This window comes from Aspergillus terreus, genomic scaffold (genome assembly GCF_000149615.1).
Source record: "Aspergillus terreus NIH2624 scaffold_2 genomic scaffold, whole genome shotgun sequence".
In the NCBI taxonomy this organism is placed as follows: Eukaryota; Fungi; Ascomycota; class Eurotiomycetes; order Eurotiales; family Aspergillaceae; genus Aspergillus; species Aspergillus terreus.
In genome coordinates, this window is record NT_165925.1 from 51,485 (window position 1) to 63,574 (window position 12,090).

Sequence of the window (12,090 nt, forward strand, 5' to 3'; positions counted from 1 at the left end):
GCGAGCACGTAATGATAGGCACAGAGCATAAGATGAGTTCGTCGGCGATGATTTTCGGCGATCGGCGTTGGTCAGATCTTCGAGACATGTATTTCGCCGAGCGACTGAAGTTCGGTGGAATGGCAGCATTGGCGGGAAGAGATATAACAGTAATATATATCAATGGAACAAATGAATACAATAGAGAGACAAATTATGGGACGATATACTGCGTCTTCTCTACTCGTATGTACAATATAGACAGGAAGCCTGGTTCTCAGTGAGCATTTTGCCTTCACTCTTCAATGAAAGTAGACGACCAAGTGGACATAAGGACGCCAGCAACAATCTTTGTTTTTCAGATATTCCGCCTTGAGCTCAACTCACTCTTTCTACCTCGAGATGACCCCAACGGAGGGATCTAAATTTCCTTTTGAGGTCCTCATTATTGGGGGCGGTCCCAGTGGCCTCGCCGCTGGTCTGACCCTCGGACGCGTTCAACGCCGGACCCTAATTCTAGATATGGGACGGTATCGAAACGAGCAGGCCGTCGCGATGCAGACGGTACCGACGAACGACGGGAAGACACCGACAGCATACCTCGAAGATGCCCGCCGCGAAATTGCCGCTTATCCAACGGTGCAAGTCAGGGTGGGTCCAGACAATGAGGTCGTTTCCCTCGAGCGGGTGGCCCAACGTGACGAGGTCAGGGGCACCCATGTTGACAGATTCATCGCCAAGGATACGGCGGGGAACACATACGTCGCCTACAAAGTGTTGATGGCGACAGGAGTTGCGGATTTGCTCCCCAATATCGACGGATTCGCCGAACTCTGGGGAAGTAGAATCTTCGACTGCATCTATTGTCATGGCTATGAGTGTCGAGGGCCGCGATTGGCTATTCTGGGAGATGATGAGGCCGCTAAAACCATGTCCTTGCTCGCAGCGTCCCTCTTTCCAGACCGAGCACTACTGACCAATGGCGGACTGGTGGCGAAAGAGGAGGAAGAGAGACTGGGGAGGTTTCGGGTGACCATTGATCATCGCGAGGTACTTGCGGTGACTGGAACAAACACTGATGAGGAACGATCAGGGGTACGCGTGACCTTTCGACAAGGGGAAGCAATGACAGTTGACGCGGTGCTGCACGTTGCGCCCACACTGCCCAACAGCGCAGCTTTGGCCACCCAACTTGGGGTGGGCTTCGATGATGGCGGGAATTTGGCCACGGAACTGGGCGGGCGCACTAGCGTAAGAAGTCTCTTCGTGGCCGGGGATGCCTCTCAGCAGTTTAAGTCGGTGACAAGTGCGGTCTTCACGGGTAATGCCGCCGCCACGTTGATCCACCATGAGCTTACCATGCAATGGCCAGAAGAAGAGCAAACTGGAGGCTCATGAAGATTTGATGATTTGACATTGATCGCTGTCGCCTTCAGGTGGTTTGTTACTATGCTGTGTCTGAATTATTAAGGCACCTACATGCTTCCTAATCTGTAGAGACCAACAATGCCTGCTGTACCTAGTCTTCCAAAGCATGTAAATGAGAGGCTGTTGAACGATACATTTTCTTATTTTTTTCAAGATTTATAATACTCCGTATACATATATAATAGCCCAGGGCTGCGGCGCGGGTCGATACCCTGCTTGAATTATAGCAATAAACTTTATCTACTACTCTGGAGTAAGGTACTTTTCAGATCTGGACACTTCGGAACCGCCGGAATCCTACATACAAAGTAGCGAGTACCAATGATGCAAAAGTTGTTGCCTTGCTATTTACAAGGAAAGATGAACATCCCTGTCAGTTTTATGCCGACATAGTTGCGTAGACACAAATGTGGGCGAACTCTGACCCAATCACGGCCCGGCCTAGCCGGGCTCTCTTCGAAAAGGCATCTGAAGGCGAAGAATACTAGTACAGGACTAGAATCCTTCAAGCTCGTCCGCTACTGCGGCTTGACGGCTGGGTCTTTCTTTCATGCAGCCTGGTAAAATGTTTGAGGTATTATTCCTGTGATAGGAGCTGGATGAATTTCTGGTGAACAGTGCAAATCTGACTATGATCTACCTTTTAGCGGTAAAACACCACTTCTCTACAGATCCCCGCAGTTTCATATCCAAAAGAGGGTATATGGAGGCGGCTAAGTATGTTTATATATGGGCTTCCAATGCCACCTTCGTTTCGCTGTCACCATTCAGATAAAAACCATACATTTTCCACCTCGTTTTCTGTTCCTGATCCCAAACCCCCATAAGACCATGTCCCATCGAAAACTCCGGAATGCATGCGATACTTGCCACCGGTCCAAGGTTCGGTGCTCTGGGACGTCTCCCTGCTCACGATGTGCTGGGCATGGTATCGAGTGCACCTATAGCCCCTCAAATCGGCCCGGGATACGGGCACCCCGCGCCCGGAACGTGGATAAAGCCCAAATGTTCTCCTCCCCATCTTCTGAGGCCAATCAATGTATGAGTGCCATTTCGATAAGATTCTCCCTATTTGCATTCTCTCATTATTGGCCCTCTCTCCCTCTTATATATATATATTTGGCTTGCTTCAGTCGTGACTAAATCCATTTTGCGGCGTATACCGTACTAATAGGGCTCAACATAGATTGTATGACCGCAGGCTCGGCTTCGGCTGACAGTGAAGCTCTCACAACCAACGGTTCAAACTGTCCGAGCTTGCCATCTCTGCTGCCTGCCCTTACTAGCGCTGAGGACTGGCTAGGCAATGTAGCGGGGAGTTTACCAATCGAAGAAGCTACCACCCATCTCTCGGATTTGAACAGCACCGCCAGCATGTATGACACACTTCCTCCCATCGATCTAATGACACCTCTCCCCAAGGTAACACTCGGGGACGCCACCGAAATCCGCAACGGCGGGAGCAATCAGTCCCCTGTGAGCACGCAGCGTCACAGCCAAGATCAACCACATATCTCTTGCGCGCTAGGCACCCTGACCGTTATGCGGGATATCCAACACACACTATGCGGCCAGCAAGAGTCCGTTTCCCTCGTTGTGCTCGTCTCCCTCCTCGATCGGGCCCTTACCCTAACGAAGAACATGATGCAGTGTGAGCGCTGCCGGGTGCGAACCGACTGCCTTCTCCTCACCACCAACCTGTTGAGTTATGCGCTCATAATACTCACTCATGCTGGGCAAAGATTGCTCTCGAGGAATCACCGAACAAGCCCCCCTTCCATCCCATGTGGAATTGAGCCTATAACAGCCTCATCGGCCGACACGGTCTTTACTATCTACATTGGGGATGTGAGGCTGGACCTCGCCTCCCACAACCGCATGTTGTCCCAGTTGGCACTTCAGAATATTGAAGGCCAAGTAAAAAGCAGCCTGCAGACCTTGTCAGAGCGGATTGAGCAGGTCCGGCGGAACCCAGAAAAACAGGAATCGGAGCTGGATATTCTAACGGTGGCGTTCAACCATCTAGAGAATATATTTACCAGTATCCAACTCTCGTTTAGCCAGCTGGGCTAGCTATACTCGGATGTTCCCTCTCATGAAACTATTTTACGACGTCCGGGGTCAAAAAGACGAGATTTTGATTGATACTATAACCCGAGTTCACTAGACAACTTCCATTTTACGTTACGTTGAATAGCCTGCTTGGAATCAGTTTTTTTTTTTATCCTGTCGTTCTAGGGGCGTGAAATGTGGTTTTTTGATAGAATGGTGGGTGGAAGTTGATCATTGCGATCAGTCTACCGCGCGATCAAGTCATTACAGGTAGTTGCTTATTGGGTAGTTAATTCAGCTGCTACGTGCTTGCTCAGGTACATGCCCATACTGCTAGTGATGAATATTAGCCAAGTCAGTTATCCACTTTAATACCATTCATACCCTCACCCCATCAATCCAGCTATTATCATTGCAATCAATTACCGGCATGGTATGTCCATCGCAAAGTTGTGTATATTCCGATGTCTTCGCCAGCCTATGGACGGCATCTCACCATGACTTTACCGGGAGAGCTAGTTGGATCTCTTCACTATCTTTACCCACTGACAAGTAATCGCGTTGTAATTTTATGTGTATCGAGATTTGATATCTAGGGGAGATAACTCGTATCAATTAGCGAGCTTTTCTCGGGGGAAGAGAAAGAGGCAAATGAAGAAAAGGACATAGGATATCTTGATGATCTCATTATTAATGGTGATAACAAGCAGAATATGACGCTTATCCAAGAACAGCCTACGACACAGGGACTTTGGGCACGTGTCACAAGAAAGATACGAGGAAGTGTGGCATCCCAGCTAGAGGGAAAAGCTCAGCAAGCTGCAATCCAACGAAGCAGAAATTCCATTGCCAAAGTAGGTTAAGTAACACTCAGCAGCGTATGTCAGGGAGAGATCGGAAGTGTACAAGACGCGAGACTAATGATTCCGTTCATTACTACTGGCATGATATAGAGTAAGTCTTCATTTAGAGTTTGATTTATCTAAGCCCCTTTTTTCTATCTCATGGCTCCATATATATATTAAATACTCCGAAATACAGAGACATCCACGCAAATAATGCGATTTCCTGTGTTTGCCCTATCTGGAAACCCGCCGGGCCGGCACGGGGCGCCCGTTGTAGCCGGCTGCCTCCACCGGCGAGCCCTCGCTCAGCCCATACGGGACCGCTCAGAGCTGTGTCAAGGTCTATAGTACGAATAGTCCCCGGGAAGCTCCAACAGTCCTGGTGGCAAAATTCCGCACCCACTTTGATTGAAGCTTATTAGGCAGGCAGACGCACCGTGTCAGACTACATATGGTTGCGATTTCCTTTAGTTCAGGTCTTATTAACCTTATAAGAATACTAGCTGCATGGGTTTGCAAAGTACGATCGGACCATCGTGGTAAGTGATACTTAGTAGCCGCCGGCCGCATCCGTTCCATAGAGTGACTAATAACTCACGGACCGGCGGGCGGGGTGTAAGGTTCGAGACTACTTTAGCGCCCATGTAGTACGGCAGGATATCGGATGACCCTGAAGACTGCAGATCCTGGGCTCGCTATTGGATTTGGAACGCATATTGGGCATAAACAAAGCAAAAGTCAAGTGATTCAGTAAGATCCCGCTGAACACACTATCGAACAACGGAATATACTGTTAGAACTTATAAGTCAGGTAGCACTTGGGAAGCGGGAGCCTGTGGTACTGAAAAGACGGCAACGAAGTAGGTTTTTAATGTCTCGAAATTTTCAGTACTGTAACACGTAGGAGAAAGCTAAATGAGACAGTGGCCATTTGTGTTGGTAAACCAAGAGAAAGTCCGTGACTTCTCAGGCGGCCCCGCCTCGTGGGAACGGATTGTGGCATTATAGAACATAACAAATGCAGTAGCGGTACCATAATTGCTACGGTCCGGGATATAGCAATGGATGTAATTAGGGATAGTCACTCCCGGAGCGGAATTATGTCTCACCTCATCCCCCCTTTCGTGTACAGGAAGGTCAAACCCGCGTTGAGCAGCTTCATACGCATTACGTATTTCAATGAGCAGCCCGAGGAACCAACTCCGGCGCCTCGTCGAGAGCTTCGAGCCTAATGGGGGGTGCGGAGAAAACGGACCGCTCGATGGTTGAAAACGTTACTATTCAGAGGCTATAGTATATAACTCAATAATCTAATAATGTTTTAATCCAGGGGTACAATCTAAGTTTTTTCAAGTAGGATAATCAACAAGCTATTATTCCATACGTTAATTTTGGCCCCTGTAATCTGTTTATACGGTTGGTATGCCAGGGTTGAGAAGTTGTGAATCTCGGCCGTCTGGAGACTGACGCTATTTCTAACAGAGCCAACTTTGCCTCAATCACGGCCTGGCATCTTGCCTACACGGAAATGATAAAGCCTTTCCGAATGTCTTCAAGTTCTCCGTCCCGTTGAGCCTATAGAACATCCCGCAGTGCACCATGAGATAGCCGTTCATTATTTGTTGATTACCCTTAATCCGGTCTTTCTTAAAGAGGAGCGTGTACGGAGAATGCGTTTTCCTTGTTTAGGAATCAAATGCGTTCGTCTCGAAGCCGGTCACTGAATAGACTGGTTTTTGTTCAAGGTACAATAGGGTGTAGAGCCGGATAACAGAAAGACGCCTTCAAGTGTGGTATAAAAGGTATTCTAATATGCCGGTATGTCGGGTATAAGCGGCGCCCTCTAACTCGTGCAATGGAGCAACAGCCAACGAGTTTAGTGAGATTGTCAAACCAGGGCGTCTCGTATCGGGTGCTGAGACCTCACCGCCCATACAAACTGCCTTAGTCAAACAGTCCCTGCACCTCGCTCCTAGACATCATACAGGACCGCAGAGCTCCGGAAATGACCCCGAAATGGCGGTCAAGATTGATCATAAATAGAGCCACTTTTCTGATAGATTTAGATGAATCGGAGTCCTTGCTAATTCCCCAGTGGTTCCCAAAATTCTGCCAGCGCCTTAGAGACTTCTTTACAGAGTAGTTAATTATTTGGGTCACGGTCGTTGAGCTGTATACCCCGCCACATAATAACGCATTGATCAGCATAAGTAATTCATAATAATATATTCATTCGGCTTATTTCCGCTAATCCCTGTTTAAATCATCTTGTTATGTCTAATGTGGCAGATTTTGTCACAACTAAAACCCCTACGAGGTTCATAACCCGTAGCTTCCAATAGGCATGGTCTTTATTCATTATCTCTAGTAAGCAATCCCACTCCGCCATCGGGAAGTTCTAGGCGGCTATATAGCGCTTTGCCCAAAAGGCTAGTCCGGAGTATACAACCAATTTAATTATATTCAGCAGGATGCATTGAATTGAAGTAGACAGGTAAATACTACACCACCTGCGTGTGTGACATTGGTCAGGGAGGCCCCCAATAGTTAGATTGATAGGTTCCACAGGGTCCATCAGCTTCGAGACCGTGTAGAACCTGACCTGGACTCCAACCTGGCAGGCTGGAATCCCACCTTGATTCACATAATGAGTTGTTTCCACCTGATTTTGCCCGGTCATAGTCTTCTTGTGTTCAGGGGATGAACATGCAAAATACAGAGTAGATGTAGAGTCAGTTAATTTGAATTAGCCTGAAAATATATAGGTATTTTTATATAAGCTTCCAAGTAGCGACTTTCATCCTAACGGCTGCCTCTATATATTAATAGAAATGTTGATCAGGATAATGGGTATAGTATAAGTCGAGTCAAAGATATATATTCTTGATATACCACATCAACCACATCCACTACTAGAATTGAATATTTGAATACTAAGAACCTAATGAGACTAATTCTTGTTCGATATAAATCTCTTAGGCTGGGTATTCTATGTACACACGAATTTCATATAATTCCACAAAGGACACGGTAATATCGCGAGTTACTAAAATAGTGCTCAGAACAGCAGTAAATTGTAGTACATAACCTAGATGATAGATCCATCCGAATTAGGCAAAAACTGGCGAAATTATGCAAATCAGGATCCGTCCAGTTCGAACCTGGCTTCAACTTGTTAAGACCACGAGTCCGCGACCCAATTCAGGTTCCAGATTTTAGAACCCGAGAACCTTAGCTTCGGGTTCGAGGTTCTGACCCTTGGGACCTATGTCATGTAATGGCCGTGCAAGAGAATGAAGAGATTATAGTACTGGCGCTGTCCGAAGAAGATCCCAAGCCCAAAAAAGAGAAAGAAAAGGAGAAGACATGTGTATGTGCGAAATGCATACATATAAACATACACAGGTGGTCGAGCAGGCAAACCAGTCAAACAACACAACTAAAACAAATACCTTCCTGGTCAACCTTCAGGCCATTATAAGTCAGATTATTTCAAGGCTTAGACCCCAAGATGCTATAAAATCTTGATTAATGGCAGCTACGTGCTTGTATGACCGATAATCCCACCGACTTCGGCCAGTCGACCGCAAATTGGATGCTTGTGAGAATGGTTCATGGGATATCAAGACATATGAAACTGTATTTATAACCATCAGTGTCATCATTGGAGGGTTTTTGTTGGATTTGACTACTTCTGTCATATCTTGTCTTTGTAAGACGTTGTATGCTTTGATTGGGCAATGTATGCGTTTGGGTTGTAGAGTAGATCCATAGGTCAGCACTAGGGTTGGCAATTATTCATAAATAAAATTATGAACAGCAAAATAGCTGCTGAACCCTTTGAATTGTAAGATGTGGTAGGTGTATGAAACTTGGTGGATCTTTCGGAAGGCTATTCGCGCTACCCTTTGCTTACAAAACACCCAGTTGCACTGGACTGGTCCAGGGAACACTTAATGTTTTCTTGAATACTTGAGCCTGAGGCCTCAACTTGACGAAGCCTGCATTGTACCTAGTTAGGTAGGCTGCTACCTGCCCATCAATCTCGGAGCCTGGGTGGGGTGTGTATAGTATCACTTCGAAAAATTACTTTTCAGAACACAAGATAAGAATTGTAGGTAATCATGCAATACATTTGAAATTCGAGATTATTTGGAGTTTTTCAGACGCACTTCAATAATCACTGTCAAGGTCGCTGCATTCTTCCACACACGACGGATGTAGAGCCGGGGATCCGCCTGCATCAACAAGTCTTCCCACTGGCCCAAGCTGCGCTCCTTACCGCCAAACAAGGACATCATGTCAATATCGTAAAGCATTGAAGCGACAGAGGGATTCAACTCATCCATGATTTGATCGCAGATAAGGATCCTACTCTGCTCTACATCCATTGCATCAACTGTCCGCCGAAGAATCGTGACACAAGCATCATCTGCCCAGTCGTGAAAGATGTGTCGAAAGAAGTAAGCCGCAGCACCTGAGCCAATTGTTAGACATGGGACTTCCCCCAACGGGTTTGCTGTGAGAGGCAACAAAGAACGTACCTCGGACGGGTTGGGGGTCGAAAAAGCTATGCAACTGCAGTTTGAGGTTATTCACACGATCGACGGATTCGCACAAGGCAACGACGTCTTGCACAATGCATTGCAGACCGCTGTCCGGGTAGGCGGCAAGAATCTGCTTGCTGACATGTCCTAACCCTCCGCCGACATCTACCAGGATGTTGCCGGCAGCGGCGAGAGTGTCGAAGGGATAGAGCCAGGGGATAGCATCAATGGTGTTGATGTTCACGGCATGCATCGCGCGGTCGAATCGCTCCCCCATCTTGGGTTCCACCCGCCGGATATATTCCCAAAAATTGTACGGGGTAAAGTAGGCCAGATTAAACCCAACCACGTCGTCCTTAGCTGGCTCGCGGTACCTGATCTGCTCGAGAGCATCCGCATGTCGGCTAGCAGATCGGAAGACGTCATTCAGTCTGAAGGGTTTATTAATAGTGAGGTTGAAGCAACTATGTGGTTTTATGTTCGGGGGATGGGGTTGTTTCGGTACCTGTGGGAAAGGAGATCAGGCATGAACTGTTTGCATAGCACGCTGGACATGGCTGAGTGGGTATAACGGAATGGCTCTGGCTCGAGGAAGACGTATCTTGTGGTGAGTACTCGCATCGTCCTGACTGAGGACACGAATAAGTCCGAAAGTGCCTCGGATTTGGATGTCACACTCCTCACCTAATAGAACTTCATCCGCATCCGTAGCCTTTGCAAGCGCTGCGACTGAGATAGTCCCTTCGCGAGGGACCAGTTCATGGATACGCAGGTCTACGGCAACTCTCAAGCATGTGCAGAAATGAAACTGCAGCGAAGAGATCAAGAGATTTATCTCGGCATCCATTGCCATGGCAGTGATCTGCTGCGCCTTATGCACAATCTCCGCCTGCAAGGCAAATTCTTTTTGGCTGCGCAGTCGTGGAGTAGTGGCCGATGGCGGTAGTAGGGAAGGCATTGGGATACCTTCCTTCTTCAAGAAGGAGGTATAGGCCGTAATAGCATGTTGGAGACTGTGACCTAACTCCTCGAAGTTGGAACCAACGCTGTTGCTGATAGAACCCATTTTGCTTTTCCTCTCTGTTTCGAAGCCTTTCAGATGGAGGCCATCGACTGATGAAGATTCCGATATACTCCAGGCTTTGTTGAACAGGAGGCTTTGATATTAAGCATTTTCGTTTCCTGTTCCAGTTTGCTAGTCAGCCAACGCCTTCACTCAACGTGCCACCCGACTCCAGCATGGATCGTCGGCAGTCGTCGGCGGTCGTCGGTATCGGTGATCGGGCGTCGGGGTTGCCATAGCTCGCTGCAGGGTTACAAGTCTAATCCAGGTTCCAAAACCTCTGAAACTTCTTGCCGAGCTTAGAATCCTCATCTTCACCACCCTCGACGATGGTCGCAGAAGCTCATCATCCTCATGATAGTGGCCAGAGTGATGATGTTCAGGTACCGACCATTCCCAAGTCAGCCGCCGGCGTCAAGCCCGGGAGCCCCAGCTAATGGAAGAGCTTTCCGTAGGATGTGTCGCTGAACAGGGTCGTCTCGTTGCCCCAGTCGCTCTTTATCGCCCTGCCCCTGTGCCTTGCTGTGCTGCTCGTGTCCTTAGACCAATCGATCCTCAGCACGGTAGGCCTCATACATCCTGTGGCTGAATCCATCCATTAACCTTCCAATAACCAGGCCATTCCCACCATTACCAACCAATTTCAGTCACTGGGCGATTCCGCCTGGTATAGCTCGGCATATCTGCTTGGAGCATGCTGCTTCCAGCTCATTTTTGCCAGGATCTACCACAACGGCGATGAGAAGATTGTCTTCCTGTCCGCCCTCGCTATCTTTGAAATTGGCTCAGTAGTGTGTGGTGCCGCGTCGAGCTCCTCAATGTTGATTGTAGGACGCCTCGTCGCTGGCATTGGCTCCGCGGGTATTGGCACAGGAGCTCTTGTGATTCTATCATACCTCATTCCGCTCCAGCTGCGACCTCTGCTAACAGGAGCAATTACCGCCACTGTGAGTTGCCCAAAAGACAAATAGAAAGTAAAGTTGGTGGACATACGGCTCTGTTCCCGTCGAGCGACTGACCGTGTTGGGATTATTCTACGCAGACCGGAATAGCCGTTTCCCTCGGGCCCTTAGTTGGTGGCACTTTAACAGAAAAGGCATCCTGGCGATGGTGTTTCTATATCAACCCTATTTGCGGTTGTGTAATCATCTGTCCTATCTTATGGTTCTATGCAAAGTATCCTCCTTCTTCGCGCTCGCATGAACAGGGCTTGTCACGGTGTAGTCATTTCATCCAACAGATTCAGATCGTCGACAACGCCGTGTTCACCTCTACAATCTGCTGCTTCCTGCTGGCGCTATCCTGGGGCGGGGAAAAGTATGCCTGGGCTAGTGCTCCAGTCCTTATTCTCTTGATCTTCAGCGGAGTCGGCCTGGGAGCTTTTGTCTGGCTGCAATGTCGACAACCGGAAGCGGCGTTGCTACCAGGCCGGATCATTGGGGTACGGCGGGTAGTATGTGCGTTTGCGCAGGCCTTCCTCCTCAGCGGTGCCTTTCTCATCCTAGGCTACTTTCTGCCTCTCTATTTCCAGGCTATCAGGGCTGCGTCAGTGATTCAAAGCGGCATCCACACTTTACCACTGACGGTTGGGGTAGTCGTTTGCAGCCTACTCACAGGGCTTCTCATCAGCACCTGGGGCTATTACACCCCATGCGGAGTCGTGGGCTCAGCTCTCGTTGTTGCGTCAGGTTTCATGTTGACCCGTCTCCAAGTCGACGCATCCGCAGCGCAGTGGGTCGGCTTTCAGGCGACGGGGGGTATTGGGTTGGGTTTGGCGTCCGAGGTGCCCATCATCGCCATCCAGACCGTGTTGGCGAACACGGACATTGAGGTTGGGTTAGCCATGGTGATGCTGTGCCAGTCGCTGGGCGGCTCAGTCTTGCTTATGGCAGCACAGAAGATCTTTATATCACGTCTGCAGGGCATCCTTCAAACATCGGGACTTGCAGAGTCAGGTCAGTCTCTCGACGTGGTGGGTGCGACATCTATCTGGGAGAAAGTACAACCCGGGGAACGGAGGCAATTCCTGCACAAATATAACGAGGCGCTGCGGTTGCCCTATTACTGTGCTGCCGCTGCCGCTCTGATCGGCTTTGGATGCGCCCTCAACCTGGGATGGGTAAGTGTTAAGAAGATGCACCGTTGAGAAGGATATTCTGGTGGTCAGTTATCACTT

At 48.6% G+C, this 12,090-nt stretch overlaps 4 protein-coding genes across 4 annotated transcripts; 3 read left to right on the top strand and 1 right to left on the bottom strand.

Annotated features, from left to right (window-relative positions):
- Positions 1 to 381: 381 nt before the first annotated feature.
- Positions 382 to 1,377, top strand: ATEG_00998 (NAD(P)/FAD-dependent oxidoreductase; the record flags this gene model as incomplete). The annotated part of the gene is made up of 1 exon (XM_001208363.1): positions 382 to 1,377. The coding sequence occupies one exon, from the start codon at positions 382 to 384 to the stop codon at positions 1,375 to 1,377; it is 996 nt and encodes a 331-aa protein (XP_001208363.1).
- Positions 1,378 to 2,238: 861 nt separating this feature from the next.
- ATEG_00999 (Zn(II)2Cys6 transcription factor domain-containing protein) lies at positions 2,239 to 3,480 on the top strand (the record flags this gene model as incomplete). Its single annotated transcript, XM_001208364.1, has 2 exons — positions 2,239 to 2,446; positions 2,594 to 3,480. The coding sequence occupies 2 exons, from the start codon at positions 2,239 to 2,241 to the stop codon at positions 3,478 to 3,480; spliced, it is 1,095 nt and encodes a 364-aa protein (XP_001208364.1).
- Positions 3,481 to 8,452: 4,972 nt separating this feature from the next.
- ATEG_01000 (uncharacterized protein) lies at positions 8,453 to 9,128 on the bottom strand (the record flags this gene model as incomplete). Its single annotated transcript, XM_001208365.1, has 2 exons — positions 8,453 to 8,781; positions 8,849 to 9,128. 2 exons carry the CDS (start codon positions 9,126 to 9,128, stop codon positions 8,453 to 8,455), a joined length of 609 nt encoding a protein of 202 aa, XP_001208365.1.
- Positions 9,129 to 11,309: 2,181 nt separating this feature from the next.
- ATEG_01001 (uncharacterized protein) lies at positions 11,310 to 12,060 on the top strand (the record flags this gene model as incomplete). The annotated part of the gene is made up of 2 exons (XM_001208366.1): positions 11,310 to 11,367; positions 11,510 to 12,060. 2 exons carry the CDS (start codon positions 11,310 to 11,312, stop codon positions 12,058 to 12,060), a joined length of 609 nt encoding a protein of 202 aa, XP_001208366.1.
- Positions 12,061 to 12,090: the final 30 nt, after the last annotated feature.